The following is an 18,788-nucleotide window of genomic DNA, read 5'->3' on the forward strand; positions in this document are numbered from 1 at the left end:
TCTGTCAGAACAGGTCAAATTCAGGCTTGCTGAGGGTATCTTTAGTTGGGAACAGAGTACAGACGCCTGCAATGAAATGATGGGAATCTCTTCTTCCATCCTGTATGTGGTTATATGTGAGAAGGAACAGTCCTAGCCTAAGCCTCATTGAAGACAGCCTTAAAGCTGCTCTTGCAGCGCTTTTCTCTCAGCTCTCTTAAAGAATCAAGGCAGAAGAACTTAAATCATTAACAGCATGAAAGATTCAATAGAGGGAATACTTACTACATCTGCAGGCTTATCTGAAAGGAGAAGACTGGTTAAAAAAAAAGAAAAAAAAAGATGCAACTAAATGGGGCCAAGCACAGCTTCTCCACCAAGGCAGCAATTTCAACTGCACAGATCTAGGATGAAGGAGGACTAACTAGAGAGCAGTTCTGAAGGACACGAAGATTATATGGGACCATGAGTTGAATAAAATTAATAACCTTCTGCTGCTCCAAAAATAAATAAGTAAATGAAAGAAAAGAGAAAGCAAACATCACCCTGAAATGGCTGGCATCTGTTATCTCCTGAAGAGGACTCAAAATCTTTCTGCACTACTCAGCATTAACAAAGACTCAACTGGATAATTGTTTCCACTTTAGACAGTGCTTTTAAAGCAGAATATACACCATCTGGTGAAAACCTAGAGGAGAACACTAAAGGATTATTAGAGTTCTAGAAATTATGTCATAAGAGCAAAGGTAAATTTGGGATTGTTTGGACTACAAAATAGCAAGGAGTGTCACAACATTAGATATCACTTCAACTTGTAAAGTCCTCAGAGGATCAATTTTTGCTATATTTACATTCAGTTGCTGGATAAGGCTTTCAATTACTTACTACTTGTGAAAAAAAAAAAAAAAAGAAAGAAAAAGGCAAAAATAATTTGCTGTCCTCCTAATGGGGAGGGCAAGAAGAAATGGGCTGCAGCAGGAAAGATTCAGGTCAGACATTATATAAAACTTGCTAACAAGAGGGAAGAAGGATCATGAAGTCCTATAACAGGGTGTCTAGGGACAAGTAGAGTCTTCAACCACGCTCACCCTCAAGAACTGGTTATATCAGCCTGTGTTAGGTTTTTAGATGGGTGGACTAATTGATCTCTTGAGACCTGTGCACCGCCTACTGCTTGGACAGGATCAGTGCATGGTTTAAGCAACAAGGTAAATCCATATAGTAGCAGAGGTTATGATGGTAGCCACAGGAAAAGGCTTCACAGAGACTAGTTACAGCATGCCTACATCAGACAATGGCAGACACCCCCAAATGCTCAATGTGCTACAAACTTATTTAAAGATGTTTCCAAATGACATGTATTTTATGCTGAGGTGACAAACGTAAACACAATGTCAACCAATTGATCCTTGTCAGTCTTTGCTTCCAAAGGGAAGAAGGAAACAACCTGTGATACATATTTTGTGTTGTAATTCTTCTATTTTTTACCATCCTTGCCTTCATTTGCAACCAGGAAAGCAGGTTAAACTGATGTGACTGTTGTGGGTGATGATTTTCAGAGTACCACCAATGTTTGAGCTACAAAGAAAGTGTGCCTGGATAAGATGATAACATGGACCATAGGAAAACCTATGCAGAGTAGAGTCCCATGGGATAGATAGGACCAAAGTTTGATGTTTTTGTTGACTTTGACAAAGAAGAAAAGAGTTGAGAGAAAACCACCAAAGAGTTTAAAACTATGACAGAAGAAATGATCTGTGAGAACTTCAGCTTCTGGATCTTGTCATTGGAGACCACCTGCTTAACAACTTTTCACAGGGGGACATGGTGACAGCAGATTTATTACCTACATAAGCTTCCAGGTCTTGCTCTTTTTTTCCTCAATGGAGAGAAGGCAACACTCATCACTCTTCACTGCCAACAACCTAATCTGTTCTACTGTAACCACTGATGAAGCAGAAAAGGATAAAGGTCAGTTGTTAAAGGACAGGGAAAAGTAAGTAAGTTTTCAACATCAATCAATTCATTGTAGTCAAGTAACCCCAATTAACAAAAGAGAAGGAGAAAGATAGAAAGTTAACAAGCTGTATTATTTGAGCCTGCTTTTCTATGGGAAGAATATAATGTTATTTTGTGTGGTTTTTTTCTTCCCTAGTAGAGCACACATTCTTGTTAAATCTTGCTGTTGAAGCTCTGTTCTCCATGGACTTTATAGGCATCCAACCTTTCGGCTTGCCTAGGCCACAGTGAATAAAGAGGAATTGTTTTTGGCCACGTTTAAAATACTTCATGTGGTTAATGCATATAAGTAACAAAAAGAGGGCAACAAAAACATGGATTACACACATATGCCACAGTAGCAGTGCATCTGAGCCAATGCTGTTGTCTTTTCCACAAAAGCACATTCACAGTTTTCCTCTTTTTCATCAGTTAGTTTTCATGAAACTTTAAGGAATTTAATTCTTTTCAGATCTCCAATCCCTGCCAAATCTGATTGAAATCAGCCAGTGGATGTAGAGGAGAGCTGATGAGCATACAATCTAACACCTTCGTGTGGCTTTACTACTTCAGTAATCTGCTAATAACAGAGACTGGGTGGCCACAGATATGTGCCAACCCTGATTATAGTCTATCTTTTTATTTTACTCTAGACCTAGGTGTGAGGAAAACATAACCCATTTTTCAGTTCAGATTATTTTAATCCACTCCATATCATTAAATCATCCCTTTACACAGCTGATAGAGAGAGCTAAGGTGTAACTGCATGGAGAGGCTGAAATGCCTCTTCAGCAAGAGACTGTTGGGTTCTCACTCTCTAGCAGGCAAAGGGAGGATTTTAGGTGTGGGGCTAGTAGTTCTGCTGCTGTCTCTGGCATAAAAGTTCAGCTTAAAATCACAAGCCCTACATATTAAAATAGCACAATCCTTGTATGGGAATTGCTATGTCACAGCCTGAACCAATGATTGAGCACCTGGTAAAAGGACACAGCCAGCCCTGGGAGTAGGTAAAAGCAATTCACCTGTGCAACTCCCTAAGCCTCATAAGGGCTGGCTGCCAAAAGGGAAGGTGCTCTATCTGGAGATCCTTTCTTTTGGAGTATTTGATGAGCCCTGATCCTTGGCATGGGTAAGCAAATTTTTCTTTAATTGGATTGTGACTGTCACTATTTTTTGGGTAATTTTGTACTGGTTACCTACTATTGCCTTTCCCTACAATCCCCAACCAATGTTTCCCCCTCCCCAGCAGTGGATTTCTGCAGGTATAACCTGAAGGGCTGCTGTGCACTTGCAGTTCCTTGGGAAGTGATTCAAGGACATCTTTCACACAGAAGCCTTGGACCAATGCCTGACCCAAGGAATGTAGATGAAGTTGAAAGCTTTGCACAGGTAATCACCTTTCACAACTTGGAACCACACATGTGGTGGACAAATAGAAAATGCAGCGTCATAGACACAATGAATCATGCAGATTGTGGCACAACTGTAATTCTGACCTTTGGACCATCCTTGAATGGAAAAACACCAATGCAGGAAAAAAACTGTCGTAGTGGAGGCTCTTGCTGTGAATGAATATTTGTTTGAAAGAAACCTGAACGCAGTTCAGTTTTGTACAAACAGAGCCCTTCCAGGAGCAAGTGTTGCCTTTGTGGGAGTAACAGTGACTTCACAGATGCAAACAATGGAGCTACATGCTTTTGCATTGCTTGTTCTGTCACTAACTGACATCAGCCACTGTTAATCACGGCTTGAAATGTATATTTAAGAAACGGTGACAGAAACACAGACAAGTTCCTTCAGAAAGCCTTTCATACGGAGGAAAGTGAAAGAAAAGAAAAACTGCTCCTCGGGCTAGCTGGTGGCACTGAAATAAATGGGTCAGGCATCAGAGTTTCAGCAGGCACAAAAGGTGAGCACCCTGTCTCCTGGAGCAATTAAAAGTCAATGGGATTAGCGGCCTTCACAATTATTTATAGAAACCCCACTGTGTGCACAACATTACTGAAATACAAGGGTCAAGTCCCTGGTACTGGATGCCTACTCTTCTGCTGTTGAAGTTAATGGGAGCTTTGCCAATCAACTCTGTGGCAACAGAGTCTAAATCTAAAATAGATGACATCCTGTGCTCCATTCAGTTGATCGCTCAAAAAAGCCTTTGCTGAAGCCAAAGAAGTTCTGCCTGCACTGCACAGACTTCATCCAGGAACAGGTGAAACAGAAACGCTATGTATAGAAGTGCTGAAAGTCAAAGAAAGGAAAGCAGAGAGGTGGATTGAACGTCACAGGAAGCTTCTTCCCTTCCTTTCTGTTATAAATTGCAGTATACAGACTGAAATCTGATGAGCTGCAACCCAGCATCTCTGAGGCTTCAGATTTAGCAGGACTGGCTGTTTTCCAATGAATAATTTTCCTTCTAAGACCACATAAATAAATCGTGTGGGAACACACACCTATGAAAAGTACTCGGATGGGGTGCCTGCACTGCCATTATGTGATTCAACATGTTCGAAAACAATGTGCTAATGTTCTAGCCAGCTTACACAGATCTCACCAAACACCTGCATCTCCTTTCTTGAGCTTCCCTGCCTTTCCACTTGCTTGTAATGATACTTGTGTAGTTGCTCCTTATCACATTTATGCTTCTAATTCAGCCACAAGCTACCTCTTATCCTTTTCATCTTACTCTAGAAAGGAGATACCCAATTCTGCTTTGTCTTACAACACTGTAAATCAAAAATCAAGCATCCCAGTGATTTCCTGAACTTCTCTGTGTTATGGAGAAACCAGTCTGTAGAGTAGCAATATTTTCTGGCATAATTTGTGATTTCTCTTCAGGTGCTACGAACCAGCAAGCTAAGGAGCGCTTCTGGGTGTGCCTGTATTTGTAACAGGAGCAAGTTTGAGATTCTCACCTGTTATTTCCAGTGGCACATGCTAAGGACTATCCATTCAGTGGTACTCAACATGCATTGCTACTACATGGAACCATCAAGAATGGTGCATTCATCCAGACTGTGGAACAAGAATGAGCCAGGAATTGCCAGGTTGGGCTGTTCTGATACATAGGAGAGAGTTCTCTATGCATTTAGGGCCACCTTAGCTCCAGGCAGGTTCTGACTGTGGCAGCAAGTGCCTGCATTACCTTACAGGCGCATGAAATCTAAACATGCATTGGAGAGGCATGTCTTACTGGTTGTGTGCAAGGAGCTGTGAGCCCTGGGGCTATAGACCAGCCTTAGGATCTGCTCCTCTTCAGTTTTTCTGATCTCAAGACTGATATCAAACCTGAAGAATGTACTGTACTTTCAAATGCATTATCTTTAATTAATTCTGATGACTGTAGACACGATTTGGTATCCACACGGCTTTACAACCAGTATTAAATGTAGTTAAGTCCTTTGGCTTGCTAATGTCCTGCAGAAGGGAGCTCCACAGCCCTATGACATATCACGTTGAAATACACGTCCTGCTATCCGCTATAAGTTGTCTTCTCTTCCAGTTTCCTTAAAGGTCTCCATGTTCACATGTTAATGAGCCGGTCTCCTTAAAATCTGGAAGGGACTTTAGTGGGAAGAAAAATCTATTCCCCAAGCTTTTCCGCTGAGTACACAGCTATGTCCAAACTAGCAGCCTGCTGGCAAAAGTCACAGTATGTTCCCTCTGATCCTCCTTAGCCAACCAGTCCTATCCATGCTATTAAAATCTCTGCCTTTACAGAATTCTTCCTCAGAACAGAGAAACACAGGCAGAAAGAAATACAGGTAGGAAAAGATGTATGCACACTCTGACAGAATCTTGCAAGCAATCCTTGAGACGCTGATTTCTAAATGATCTCAGTTTCATCTAAGAATGCTTTTCTATTTATTTTCAGCACAGCAAGCACCAGCTCAGAAATCTGAAATGCTACCATACTGCTAACTCCTTGTGACATGAGCAAACACTGTATCTGCAGATGCAGAGGGACTTCTCATCCATGTACTTTCCTGCTACTCACCATTACTTGCTTTCAACTTGGATCCATACCAAGCACAATGAAACATATGTGAAAGCAGAGCTCGCTTTAGTTTCTTTCTCTTGCAGAACGTTGCCAAAGATCCAGGAAAGCAGACAAGATTCTGCAAACATGAAGCATTAACTAAAACAGAAGAAAATACTCCCGAATCTTTCTTTCTCACTTTCTCTCTCAAGCTCTGCCTTTCAATCTGCAGTTTCAGAACTAGCTGACACAATGGTGCAGGATGTAAAACCTTTGAAAATGCCAAGTCAGTCTCTGAAAGGCAACGCCATTGCCAAGTGTACAGTCCAGCTCACTGGCTTTCATGACATTAAACCAATCTTCAGTATATTCAATTGTCTCTTTCAACTGCCAGACCCAAGCTGCACTCTCTCCATGCCCTCGAAGTGGGAGGTGCTGTACTCACCTGGGCACCAGGTCCCTTCATTCTTGTCTGCATTACTTTTTTTCCCTGAATAACCTGCAAGGATTGGCTCTACAATAGTGAGCTTTACTCCTTCCTACAGTGCTCAGCACATTTATAATGAAAGAATCAGTTTACTCATAGGAGCCACAAACAAACATGAGGAGCTTAAGATAGAAGCAATTCAGTAGCCCACAGTATTGTGCTTAGTGGGCAATCACAAATTTAAAGTGAAAATCCCTACAGATTTTGCTTCGCATTAGATATTAAATAAAACCCACTTGCGAAGCCGGATTAGTAAGAAACCTTTTTGGCTGCTGCATATATATATATAAAAAAATCAAAACAGGATTAAACATCTTTTGGAGACTCAGTGTCATTTTATCTGAGTAAATAAGCTTAAAGCGCCTAACAGTCAATTTATAATGAAGGCTTTTGTTCTTAGTACTGTGATGCAGCCTTGCAAATTTGCCCGCAGCTGCAGCAATTTCAGATATTTCTGACAGGTAAATAAAACACAATTTATTTCTGCCATTGTTATTAATCTGCTCAGTAAAGAACTTGCAATTGCATTTTCTTTCCAATTGGATACATTTTCATGATGATCTTGGCAAGGGTGGTAGGGAATAACGTGCATTTATGGCATCTATTGCTGCAAGCGTCTGAAAAAGAGGCTTTGCTCAGCTGTTCAGCTGGAAAACAAATGGGGAATAAATACTAAATCAGTAACAACCACCTCAGTGAGTAAGAATGTAGAATTCAGGCAGCGTATTTAGTGGTTGGCAGCCCTGCCAATGGCAGGGGCTTGGTACTAGATCATCTTTAAGGTCCCCTCCAACATAAGCCGTTCTATGATTTAGGACCATTGGAGTTTCATGGATGTGAGGGCCAAACAAACCAAACTGCAGGTCTTGACATCAGTGCATTGATTCAGGTCTCAGTCATTCCAAACCGTACTTGTAAATGCTGTGTCAGGGTATGACCATGCCTTACAACTCCCGACTTGGGCCCACACATTGACTTGTGCTCACCAGTGCTAAGTCTTAGCTGGGCTAAGGCTTTCAAGACATGCTGGTGAAAAAGAAATTATTTGCAGAATAAGGTACTACTGAGGAGTGACAGACAGAATCCAGCTGTAAGTGTCTTATTATATTGGTCAGAAACTGTGAGAAGAGAAAAAGAGAAATTCTATTAAATGCCAGTCACATCTGCTTGGGTTCTCACTCAGGTAGGCTGGCAGATGGTCAGCAAACAGTCCCACTTTTACAGTGCAAGCTACACAGTCTTTAAGCATGAAAATTAGCATCCAATTATTTTGCAGCGTTGATGTTTGCCAAGGAAGCAGGTTACTTCTGTTTTACTTCTGCTTAGGCTCTATTTGCTCACACACGCACACTGATCATGCGGCGCTACGCCTCCTGTACACAGGCGGAATTGTAAGCCAGAGAAGAGTACTAGAAACGTGGAATAATGCAAATTCCCAGGCAGGGAGCTGCTCAGCTTCCAACTTTTAGAAGAGACAAGGATGAGACAGTCAAGTGAGGAAGACATAAAGCATCTCCAAAAAGCAATGATTACCTCAACCTTCACCTAAAATCCTACAGTGAGAACTGTGTCTCGTGGCTATTAATCAGCTGTACAAGCGTTAGAGAAGGCTACAGTCTACTGAGCACCTAGCTCTGATGGGGAGGACATGAGGGCATTCAGATGAGTCCATGGTAGCCCCTGCTTCTCCCGAAGATAAATGCAAGCCCACTGCCCCCTCTGTGAACCACTACCACTGACACAGTGGTAGGCACGATCACTGCCCAGCACAGTGCATCACGCCCTGGGACTGGCAGGATGTGTTCCTGAATGTGGCTGCTCTCAGGTGAACAATGGCTTTCCTTGGCAAAGCACACAGGTCCTTAAAGAGGGAAGAAGACATGGAGCAAAACCTGCTTTGCTCAGGATTTTAACATATGCCCTGTGTGTCACAATCTTTGCCTGAAATAGCAATGCGTATCAGCTAAGTTGAACTTCGACTCATGCTTGTGCAAGGATCCCTTATTGAGCTACCCTGGATTTGGGTTTGATCACAAAAGCAGAGATCTGAAGCCTTCCCTGCTGCCTGCAGTTGTATCACATTAAGTGCAAATTGTGCTGTGCATGTTATTTCATGGAAGTTCCCAGCTTGAAAACACGTGAATTGCTTGTAATTGTCATTAAAGAGGGAGAATAATGCTCCAAGGGTGGCACCTCATGTTATAGTGGGGTTGCATTTATTTAATTCTCCCATCTGATGGAAGGAAACTTCATTGGCCCAACCTCGGTCTGTACCACAGAGCATTTCAAGGCTGCTGCTTCAGCAGGTACAGTTGGAGCCAGCAGTTTTTTTCCCTCCAGCAAGTGCAGTGGGAGCACGGAAGCTCTGGTAAAGCTGCAGAGCTCTTGCTGTGGGCACAGCTGATGAGGTGGGGTTGCTTTCTACCACGTGTTCCTACAGACTCGAGTTGTATTCTTAAAAGCCAACAGCACATTAAACGCACCCTTCTGAGATCATCACAACAGATCCCCATCCTTCGCATCCCTTTGGCATCATCACAACTGAGTACCCTCTCGGGGGTGGAGACCTCCATGCTGAGATGCACTCTGACTGTGAGTCCCTGCTGTGCCACACCTGCGTGGCTGTAAGCCTGGGGATGGGCACCTGGAGCCAAGGCTCCTGGGCTGCAAGGGGCACAGCCCCAACATTTCCATGAAGAACCACTGCTGCGGTTAAGCTGAGCAACATCTGGCCCCCACACCTGCCCAGTACCTGGGCTGGGGCCATTCTGGAGAGCATGCCCATCTCTAGAGCCCACTGGGCTGGGGCCGTTCAAAGTTAGGAGTGAGCATCCCCATCTTCTCTTCCCCTGGGGGCCGTTCCGCTTGAGGGAGAGCGTTCCCATCTCCTTTTTGCTCCGGACGAGCCAATATCCAACCCCACCACCCACCTCCGCGTACGGCCTCACCTGCTCAGGACCCTGGAAGCAGATCCTGCAGAGCGGGGTGCGGATGCCGCTATCGACGCTGCTTCCCAGCGAGTAGCGGTCCTCGGCCTTGCCCTTGCCGAAGTCATCCGAGGAGGTGCTGCTGGGCAGGGAGGCGGGCGGCTCCCCGGCGGGGCTGCCCCACTCCTCGGCTCCCGGGCTGCCCGCTCCGCCGCCCGCCGCCGCCGCCCGCCAGCCGGGCCCGCGCCCCCCGAGCGGAGCGGCGCCGCCGGCCCCCGCCTCTGCGCCGCCGGGCATGGGAAGCGGCGGCGGCGGCGAGGGCGGCGGCGGCGCGGGGGGTCTCCGCAGCAGGAAGACCTTCAGGTCATTGAAGAGCATGCGGCAGCGGCACTTGAGGAGGCCTTGGTTTCGCAACATCTGTCTCGGACGGAGGAGCCCGCAGCAGCAGTAACAGAAAATGACCGCGCCGGGTGGTATTAACATGTGCCTTTCCTTGACAGGCGGGGATGAGGTGGGAAAGAAAGGGCAGGAGCCGGGCGCCCCGCGGCCGGGGGGCTCTGCTGAGACCTCAGTGCTGCGGGGGGGCTGCGCTGGCCGGCCGAGAAACGACAAAAGAGGGCGAGAAGGGGGAGATCCCCGGCAGCCCGCTGAAATCTTGCAATAATATAAAAAAAAACCGAAACCCACTCTACTCTCCGGGGGGATTTTATCCCCCTCCCCCTCGGACGGGGCGGATTCCACAAGTTTGTTTGCAAATCAGCGGGAGGAGGGAAGAAATCTCCCACGCCGCGGGGTCTGGGGGCGCGGGCACGGTGCTGTGCGGCGCTCCGGAGGGAGCCCAGCTCGGCTCCGGCGACTCTAAGCCTGTAAAAAAGAAGGGTCCGCGTCTCCAGTGGGTGTGGGGAAGAGGGAGAATATGGTCCTCTCGACAGTATTTGGCATCTCAAGTAATTTTCCTTTTCTTCTTTTCTTTTCTTTTTCTTTTTTTTTTTTTTTCAATTATAAAATAAAACTCAGTCGCACGAGACCTGGTGTGTACCCGAACAAAATAGCAGCCGATCTGGCTATCAAAATGCAAAATGGGTAGCTGCTGTTAATATCAAAATTGCCTCTTTAACAAAAAGACCTTCACATTGTTTATGGGAAAACACCCTACGTCTCCAACACTGTACTCCCAGGTGGCATCAGAATGTACTGTTGCCTTTAAAAGATTTCACTGTAAATATTAAAAGTCCTGAAAGAAATAATTAGCATTCAATGAGCTTAATCTCAGATGTACTGAGATAAATATATTTATATATATAATATATATCATATATATCATATATATATATTATACGTATTTGTATATTCTGACCTTCTCTATTCCAGCAGCTGTCTGGACCACACCAAAAATTAAATTAAAAAAAAAAATTAAAAATATCAGAGCAAAACTGGTGAGGGAAGGCGGCTGTATTATTCCCTAGGCAGTTACCATCCTGGACCAAAAAAAAAAAAAAAAAAAAAAAAAAAAGAACCGTCGAAATCAGACCTATTCTTCGCATGTAATTGACCGGAGAAACGTGGATCTTACATGGTCACGTTTCCTTTCCTCCTTTCACAAAACATGAACGTCATCAAACGCATTGGCAGCTTGTACAGACCATTGTAGATGGTGAGGCAGCCAGAGCTCTATCAGCAATTGCAGGGACTTCCTTTTGATGCATTGGATGAGGGTGCTTCTTTCTCTTCACCACCATCCCCACCTTCATTTTCCTCCCCTTCTGTCCTCCTCCTCTGACTGTTGTTCTCTCTCATAGGCATTGACATTCAACCATCGCAAGTCTGTCGCACTCTCGCAGGCAGGAAAAAAAAATCGGTGTGGGTAATTCTCTTCTTCCTCCTAAAAGGCTCTGATAGAGCACAATGCGCCAGACACACCGAGCAGCATGGCTTATTTTTCGTGCGGCTCCTGCCGCTTTGGCAACATCGAGCTGGTGTGTGCGTGTGTGCCTTTCTCTCTCAGCAGCCTCCTCTCTGCGCTCCCATCCGGCTTGCAGTGATGATGTTGCTGTTGCTATCTCCCTTGGATGCAATGGGGAAGGCAGATTGTTTGCAGTGCAAGCGGGGATTTGCAGGAAGGGAGGGGTGTAACGTGGCTGCGCTCTCCTCCCTCCCCCGGCTTTAAAAAAAAAAAAAAAAAAAAAAAAAAAAAAAAAAAAAAAAAAAAAAAAAGAAAAGGTAGAAGAAGCAAAAAGGCGGGGTGGGGTGGGGGGGAAAATCAAAGGGAGGAATGGGGCCCTCCCCAGCCTTTGATGCCCCAGGCTGCCGGCTGCCTGCAAGAGCCCACGCCGGGGAAGAAGGGAGGGGGGCGGAGGAAAGGGCTGGGCGGCCGCTGCGGCTTCAGCACCACGAGCCGCGGACAGCTCCGCCGAGCGCGGGCGCGGGGAGAGGCGCGGGCACGGCGGCACCGCGCTGCGCGCCCCCGAGGCCGGGCACGCCCGGGACCCCGCAGCGAGCCCTGCGGAAAGGGCGGGCGTGGAGGGTGGCGGGCACGGCGGCGCGGAGGAGCCGGAAGGCAGCGAAGCAGGGCAGAGCTGATGAGCGCCAAACCTCAGCGCTCAGGCATGTTTTCGGGCTGCTTTTCACCTCCCCGCCGCCTGCTGCGGAGAGCTAAGGAACGGGGAAACTTTCAGGGGCAGGTGGCAGCCATCGAGTGTTTGGTGATTCCTGCTTGTCAGGTTGCCGGCAGGAAGCAGAATGCCGCTAACAAACTTTTTCCCTGGCAGATTAATTAGTTGCGGAGGATTTCATGGTTTAATAGCGATGATAATCAATATTTTTCATTTCACCCCAGCAGCGTTCGTTCACTGATAGATTTGTTTTGTTTCGGTCGCGCATATTTCAGTAGAAATATGGGCTCCTTGTAGCCCAATAAAGGGTAAATATGACTGAACACTATCACTTAATTAGAATTAATTAAGATAGAAATTATTGCTGAGAGTAACCAATAGCAGCCAAACCTCATAGTTTCTTATTCTCGTCAGCCTACTTGAAAATTTTAAGTAGCAGCTGCTGCAGTCCATTAGCTTTCTCCTGCAAATGTCAGCAGAGGTGGCTTTCCCCACCTTGTCCTGCCCTGTGTGCCAGACAGCCCTGTTCAGCTGCCAAATATAAGGGGAAAATGAGCTCTCAGCTGGGGCTTTGTCCTGCTGCTCCAGCCTTTGCAGTTGGCAAAGGTGCTGGTTTGATGTGGACCAAACCCATTAATGGCACAGATGATGTGGAAGCTTCTAGTCTATGAAGTTCTGCTAATGTCAATCCAGTGTCTCAGCACAAGGACTGCCCATGGGACACACTTTTCGGTGAAACAAAGCAGTGCCTGGGCCTGACATCACGTCAACACCATTGAAATGTCAGGATCCTTAATTTGTTTTCTCTGTAGAGTTTCTTCCAGCTCCCATATGGCAGATGTGTAACATCCACCAAAACCCAGATTGGGTTCTCTAGATGGTGGGTGCATGGGGTCTTCATCAGTACTGACTCAGGAGTTAGAGCTGACAGAGAATGTGATGCCACCCAAAAGTTGTGGTAGGTCCTGAACAATGATTTGAAATGGTCTCCCTTAGAATAAGATGTGATGTGTAAACCACTGTGCCATGATCAGCAGAGGAATCTATGTTGCTACCTAATTAAAAAGGGAGCAAAACTGATTATTTGCTACAGAAAAATGAAACCAGCATATGCAATTAATTTCCAGCAAATAAATTACACATCGAGATGCTGCAGTGTTAAAGCATTCATCATCGCAGCTTGCTGTTTCTCAGAAAAACTGGGCAGATTTGCCGTTGTGGATCTCTACAACATTTAAGGCTTCTCAGAATTTCACGTGTGTCTGATGAGGTCATTAGAGAAATAATAATGGTAAGAGCATTTTAGGGACTTCCTGAGCATGAGAGAGACTGATTAGAGGCTGTCTAGATGCCCAACCTCCAGCATGGCTTTCCACCCTCCTGCTTTTTATTGCCCTCATCCTATTGTTTTGATGTCACCAACATTTTCAGAATGGTTCCATCAATAACAGAATTGGAGAAAAATATATTGTTGTCATATTTTGCATGTGTAATGCATCCTTCATCCTTCCCTCATGGCCATGCCTGGTTTTTCAGAAAGGATGTGCTCACAATAGAGGAGATCTTTATATTATACTCTGGGTTTTAATGTATGGGCTGTGTGCCCGGAGAGTTGAATGGCTGATAAATGTGACAAAATAAATAAAACAAATAATAAATCGGAGGTGCTCCATATGCTTCCCAGAGGTGAGCTGGTACTAATATTCCTCTTTCAGTAAATGGGACAGCGGCCAATGTTTTCACACTTGGATGCTGCATTCAGGTCCTTGTTATGGATTGAGGTCTCTTGCTTAAAATGTGCACACTGGAAAGAGCTGGCCCAAGCCTCATTGGTGAGATCCTAGTGAAAGCAGGGAGTTGTCAGTGGGTCAATGCAGGCTGCCTCACTTTGCTCCATGGGAAGCAACGTAGAGTAAATAATGGGCAACACCTTCTCCTCTTAGAAAAAATCTGTCTCTGAGGGTTTTGGCCCTGTGTCTCTTGAGCCCACCAACAGTTGCAAGGATAACACAGGGAGGAAGCATACTGGAGGCATCAGTGGTAATGCAAACTATCTTATCTTCCTCGGGTACCGAAAGAGCGAGAAAAAAACATGGGTGTATGGGCTGAAAATGGGAAGTGATTCCTTTTGGTTGGTTCTTCCTGGGTGCTTATGTACTGGCTACTGACTGGGACATCCTGAGCTCTGCAATGTCTTGGAATGAGAAATCTTTGGGCTCTATAACTTACTGAAGAGGAGTGAGTGAGTGGGGACCAGTGGTGTGAGTGTGCCCCTCTGGTTCAGGGCGTTACAGAGCATAGAGAAGCATGGTCCAGCCCAGCTTTTGCAAACCTCTAGCTCTCTGTGCTATTGACAGATCTTCCCTTCAATGGGACCACTCCCATGCTTTTCTTCCTCCCTTCAAATAAGGCCAGGATTCTGTCATGATGCTCTCTATAACCCTTATTTATTCTTAATAGCAGCAATGGCATTAATAATCCATAAAGTATTTTCATTCTGTAAGCTGCACAGTGTAGAGAGCTTAGTAAAGAGGACATGCATCCAACAAAGCACCCATCCAGGCTGGGCCTCAGCACCAGATCTGCTGCTGTCCACACTGTGGTCTGTTAAGGTCATGTTGAGAGCCTCTGCAGAGGCTCATGCAGATCTCATGGCAGATATCCCAACTCTGGTCTTTTAGAGCAGAATGTGGGCTAATGGCACTTAGCTGCCACCTCAACAAAGAGGAAAGAATTCTTAATTCTCTGTATAAGCTTAATTCTCTGTATAAGCTGTAACTCAGTTCAGTGAGGTGCAGAGGGTAGGTAGGTGGAGCAAGCAGTGATACTTGACCTGTCTAATGTGGAAGTATGATATTCTAATCATATTAGAAATTCTTTTTTTTTTTTTAATGTTGTCAAGTCAGAGATTAAAAAAGAAATGTCAGAGACCATAGGAGGGTAAATGCAAGCAGGAAAACTATGTGGATTGAAGCCTAACAGCTTGAACACAGCATACCAGTCATTGTGCATGAGTATGTGAGAGATAAACAACATAAATGTTGATAGGGACTGCCAGGATCAGAGAACCAGAAAGCTGCCAGAGAAACATCCCTTTGTGTTTTCCATCTCTCAGAAAGCAAACAGTTACCTAAACCCATTTTCATGCCCACCTACTCGGTCAATAGCTGCACTGCGCTTCCTGCTCCACTTAGAGCTCCTTAATGGTGCACAGGAGCTCTGATTGCTGTGGTGTGAGCCCCGTCCCTTTGGCACACCATTACTTAAATCCAATTCATCGAAGATTCCTACTGCTCTCTCAGTGATGGGGAGCTGCTCATCAGCTGAGTACCCTCTGATTGCTTGTCACAGCCAGACTTCTTGATTCTTTTTCCTAGATGGAGATATTAAATAAATCTCAAGTGATGTAATTACCATAACTCAGTTGATGAAGCTTGTGGGCAGACGCAGACAGGGACTGGAGGGAGCTCTGTCACATTTTCTTTGTTTTTTCTTTCTTTCTGGGCAGTTGCAAAGTGCTGACAAAAAGGCTGCTGGTGCTGGGAAGCAGGGCTCAGTGGGTGGGGGTTTATGCATCCTCCAAGCATCCAGAAATAATCCATGTATTGATTGGAATGATCTTCTCAAAGGAGATCAGAAATAATTTCTGAAGTGCTGTGCCTTGGTATCTCTGCTGCCTTGGGCTGCAGCAAAAAGCATGGCACTCTGCTCTCAGAGAGTCCCTGTGCTATTGCTTTCTCCCCAAGCAGGGACTGAACTTCCATTTCTTCTCTTCCTGTGAGGATCGTGGTCTGCCTCTGAGCACATAAAAGCATTTTTTTTTCTACTTCCACAACACCCTGCTCTCTACTCTATGAAGAGAAGGAACTGTTGGTTTTATTCAAAAAATCAGTCATGTCTTGCAATAGTAACGCAAGCAGACAAGCACAAGCATAACTGTACATCTCTTTTTTCTTGGATTTTGAAAGAATCCTCCTTTAGGGTTTCAAATTGAAATTTGGAAAGCCAGAGCACTAATCTTTAGGATGAGGCAACACCAAGCATGGGACTTGCCTGTCCTCAAGTCCTAGAGAGAATTTCTTGTCCCCTGGTTACTCGTCAGAGCTGTGACTTGAAAAGAGCAATTGGAATAGGTGGCAGATTTCAGGATAGATTCAGAAGGCATTTAGCCAGATGCTGAGCAGCTTTAACTATCTAGGAATGCACTAATTGTGATAAAATCCCCAAACTAAAAGGACCTGGAATGTAGATACTAAAACAAACAAACAAACAAACAGAACAAAGAGAAAGCCTATAATTGCAGATCCCTTGGGTGTTTCCACTCCTCTCCTGAATCAAGTCAAATTTGTTTCAATTCTCTAATTGTGTTCTCAGATGCACTGGTTATTTTGGTGACATGGAGGACATGGAGGACATGGTCCTCCACGTCTAGAACCAGCTCTCACTTGTGTAATATGAGACTGAGAGAAAATAATGGGATTTAAAAAACCTATTTGAGGCTGATTCTGAAAGATACACTGTACTCCCCCAGTCAAGATCAGCTGAGTGTACCTGACATATTATGAGATGTTTGCTTTGCTACCAGGATTCACAGCTGGATATAACACTGAGAATAACACTGAAATATTCCCCATAGGATCTTCATGAAGCCTTCTGGAGTTCGAGAAGTGTTTGGACAGGGCTCTCAGACATAGGATTAGATTTTTGGCTGGGCCTGTGTGGAACTGGACTTGATGATTCCTGTGGGTCCCTACCAACTCAGGATATTCTGTGATTTTACTGTGACACAACACTGTCACAATCAACTTAAAGACATAGGAGCTGCTTGGCCAGAGATGCCTCACTTGGGGTGCTTCTGCTGATGTCCCAGCTTCCTGCCAAAGAAAAAGGGAACAGTTTTGCAAAGGAATCATGCATGGTGATGTTGTGCTGGGATGTCCTGGATCTTGTGCTGAGTGAGAGCCCTCCTGAGCTGCAACTCTCCCTGAGAACACTGAACAGGCGGAACATTAGATGCTGTTTCCCCAAAGTCTTACAAATCTGTATCTTAGGATTTAACATCTTAGTCTGCCCAGATAACATCCTCAGCTAGAGCAGTTTGTTTCTGGATCAGCAGGCAAACGTATGCACTCTGCATAAATACAAGGCAGGCAGTGAAGTTACTTGCAAGTCAGGTAATCTTATTAGTTTCATCAACAGGAGATGTGTTTCTGTGAGGGCAGAAGAAAATATTCAGACATGAGGGCCATTTTAGATCTCTCCTAAGTGCCCATCGCATACTGAAGGTCTTGAGAAGGGAGGCTACATTGGAGGTCAGAGAAAGACACACAGTGGAGAATCTCAGAGGAGGACACCCTCATTACTCCCTGTGCTGACAAGTACCCACCACACACAGCAGTTTCACATCGTTTTTCCAGCAGAAGCAGTCAGTAGGTTTCCAGATATGCTTGGAAGTGCCAGGTACTGAGTACAGGGCAAACCTGTCGAGCCTGTCGAGATGCTCTCTCCCCTTCCCTCAATATGCTCCAATACACATGATAAATTCTGGCAGGGAAGCTTGGAACTGTTGCTAATAAGTGTGCGATGGTTTCACTGGCAGGTATCATTCTTCCCAGTGATTTCTCCTCACACCTTTGCACAAAGGACAAGTGCAATGTCTGGTGATAAAAGTACTGAGGACTCCATCAGGAAGAGATAAGATAGGGATAAGGGGATCGTGTGGGTTTAAAGGCAGGGCTGTCAGAGATGGAGTGCTGCTAGAGATGAAAGCAGGAAGAAAAGCAAGAGCAGTGTGTAGGGAAAGTTAAAGGATTTACACCAGTGAAAACAGGAGTTGATTTTTTGACCCTTGCACTTCTAAGGAGGGACCCCGACAGTACAACAGCATGGAAACCTCGTTGTGAAAGGAGGTTTAGGGCCTTGCACATGGACCAGGCAGAGCATTCAAAAAGGAGCTGGGGCCCCGTGGGGACATTGCCAGGGCTGCGGGAGCATGTCAGGTGAGAGACTGTTACCTCCAAGTGATGGCCCAGATTTACCACTTCCTAATGGACTTAGTGTTAATTAAAGGGACATTTCAAAACCATATGCATATTCTTGCTGAGATAATTAATTGGTTTAGAATAAAGTTTATGTAGTTAAGGAGTTTTGTAATTACACTTCACGGCAGGGGGAGCATTTTAGGGATGGATGCTAGCAGAACAGCTCTAGGTAGGTGCTGAGCACTGGGTCTCCCAGTAGGCTGAACCGACCCTGTTGATGGGCTGGAAATCCTCTTTGGTTGTTGGGTTATGCTGTTAACACGTTGGCCTCAAAGGACTGAGGAATTCACAGTCCCTCAAAAGTGGCTTCTGAGCCAGCATCGGCTTGCAGGCAGCATTTCCCTGCTGCTGAAGGGACTTTTCCTTCCTAACCAGCTTTAGCTCTGTCTGTTGATGTCTTTTTATCCTCGTCACTGTGGTAATAGGCTGATTCCAATACCAGCCCTTAACATTAATGTTTTTTCTCTAGGTCTTCCTCTCAAGCAAACACTTGCTCTCATTAATGAGGGGGAAAACACAAGTCATAACCCTATGAAACACATCCCTGCCTATGTCACCCCATAACTTACATCCCTGCCATCCTGACCATGCATAAGGACATGAACAACCATCTGGCCTTGCAAACACTTAAGCTAGGTGGGAAGGCCTATAGCCATTTCTACAGAGAAACTGAGGCACAGAAATGAAAAAGCCCTCATCAGAGTCAGCTGCAGAGTGCTACATAGGGACCTATTTTACGTTATGGGAAGGCTCGCCTATGAGAGCAAT

At 45.2% G+C, this 18,788-nt stretch overlaps 1 protein-coding gene across 1 annotated transcript in view; it reads right to left on the bottom strand.

Annotated features, from left to right (window-relative positions):
* The window catches only part of MARCHF4 (membrane associated ring-CH-type finger 4), an 80,443-nt gene extending 68,965 nt beyond the window's left edge, over nucleotides 1-11,478 (bottom strand). Inside the window, exon 1 of the mRNA XM_052676523.1 lies at nucleotides 9,389-11,478. Coding sequence (XP_052532483.1) covers nucleotides 9,389-9,850 — 462 coding nt within the window. The 5' untranslated portion in view covers nucleotides 9,851-11,478. The remainder of the gene's footprint in view (nucleotides 1-9,388) is intronic.
* Between the last annotated feature and the right edge of the window lie 7,310 nt (nucleotides 11,479-18,788).

The sequence above is a fragment of the Tympanuchus pallidicinctus genome, unplaced genomic scaffold (assembly GCF_026119805.1).
Source record: "Tympanuchus pallidicinctus isolate F22 unplaced genomic scaffold, pur_lepc_1.0 scaffold15, whole genome shotgun sequence".
NCBI lineage: Eukaryota > Metazoa > Chordata > Aves > Galliformes > Phasianidae > Tympanuchus > Tympanuchus pallidicinctus.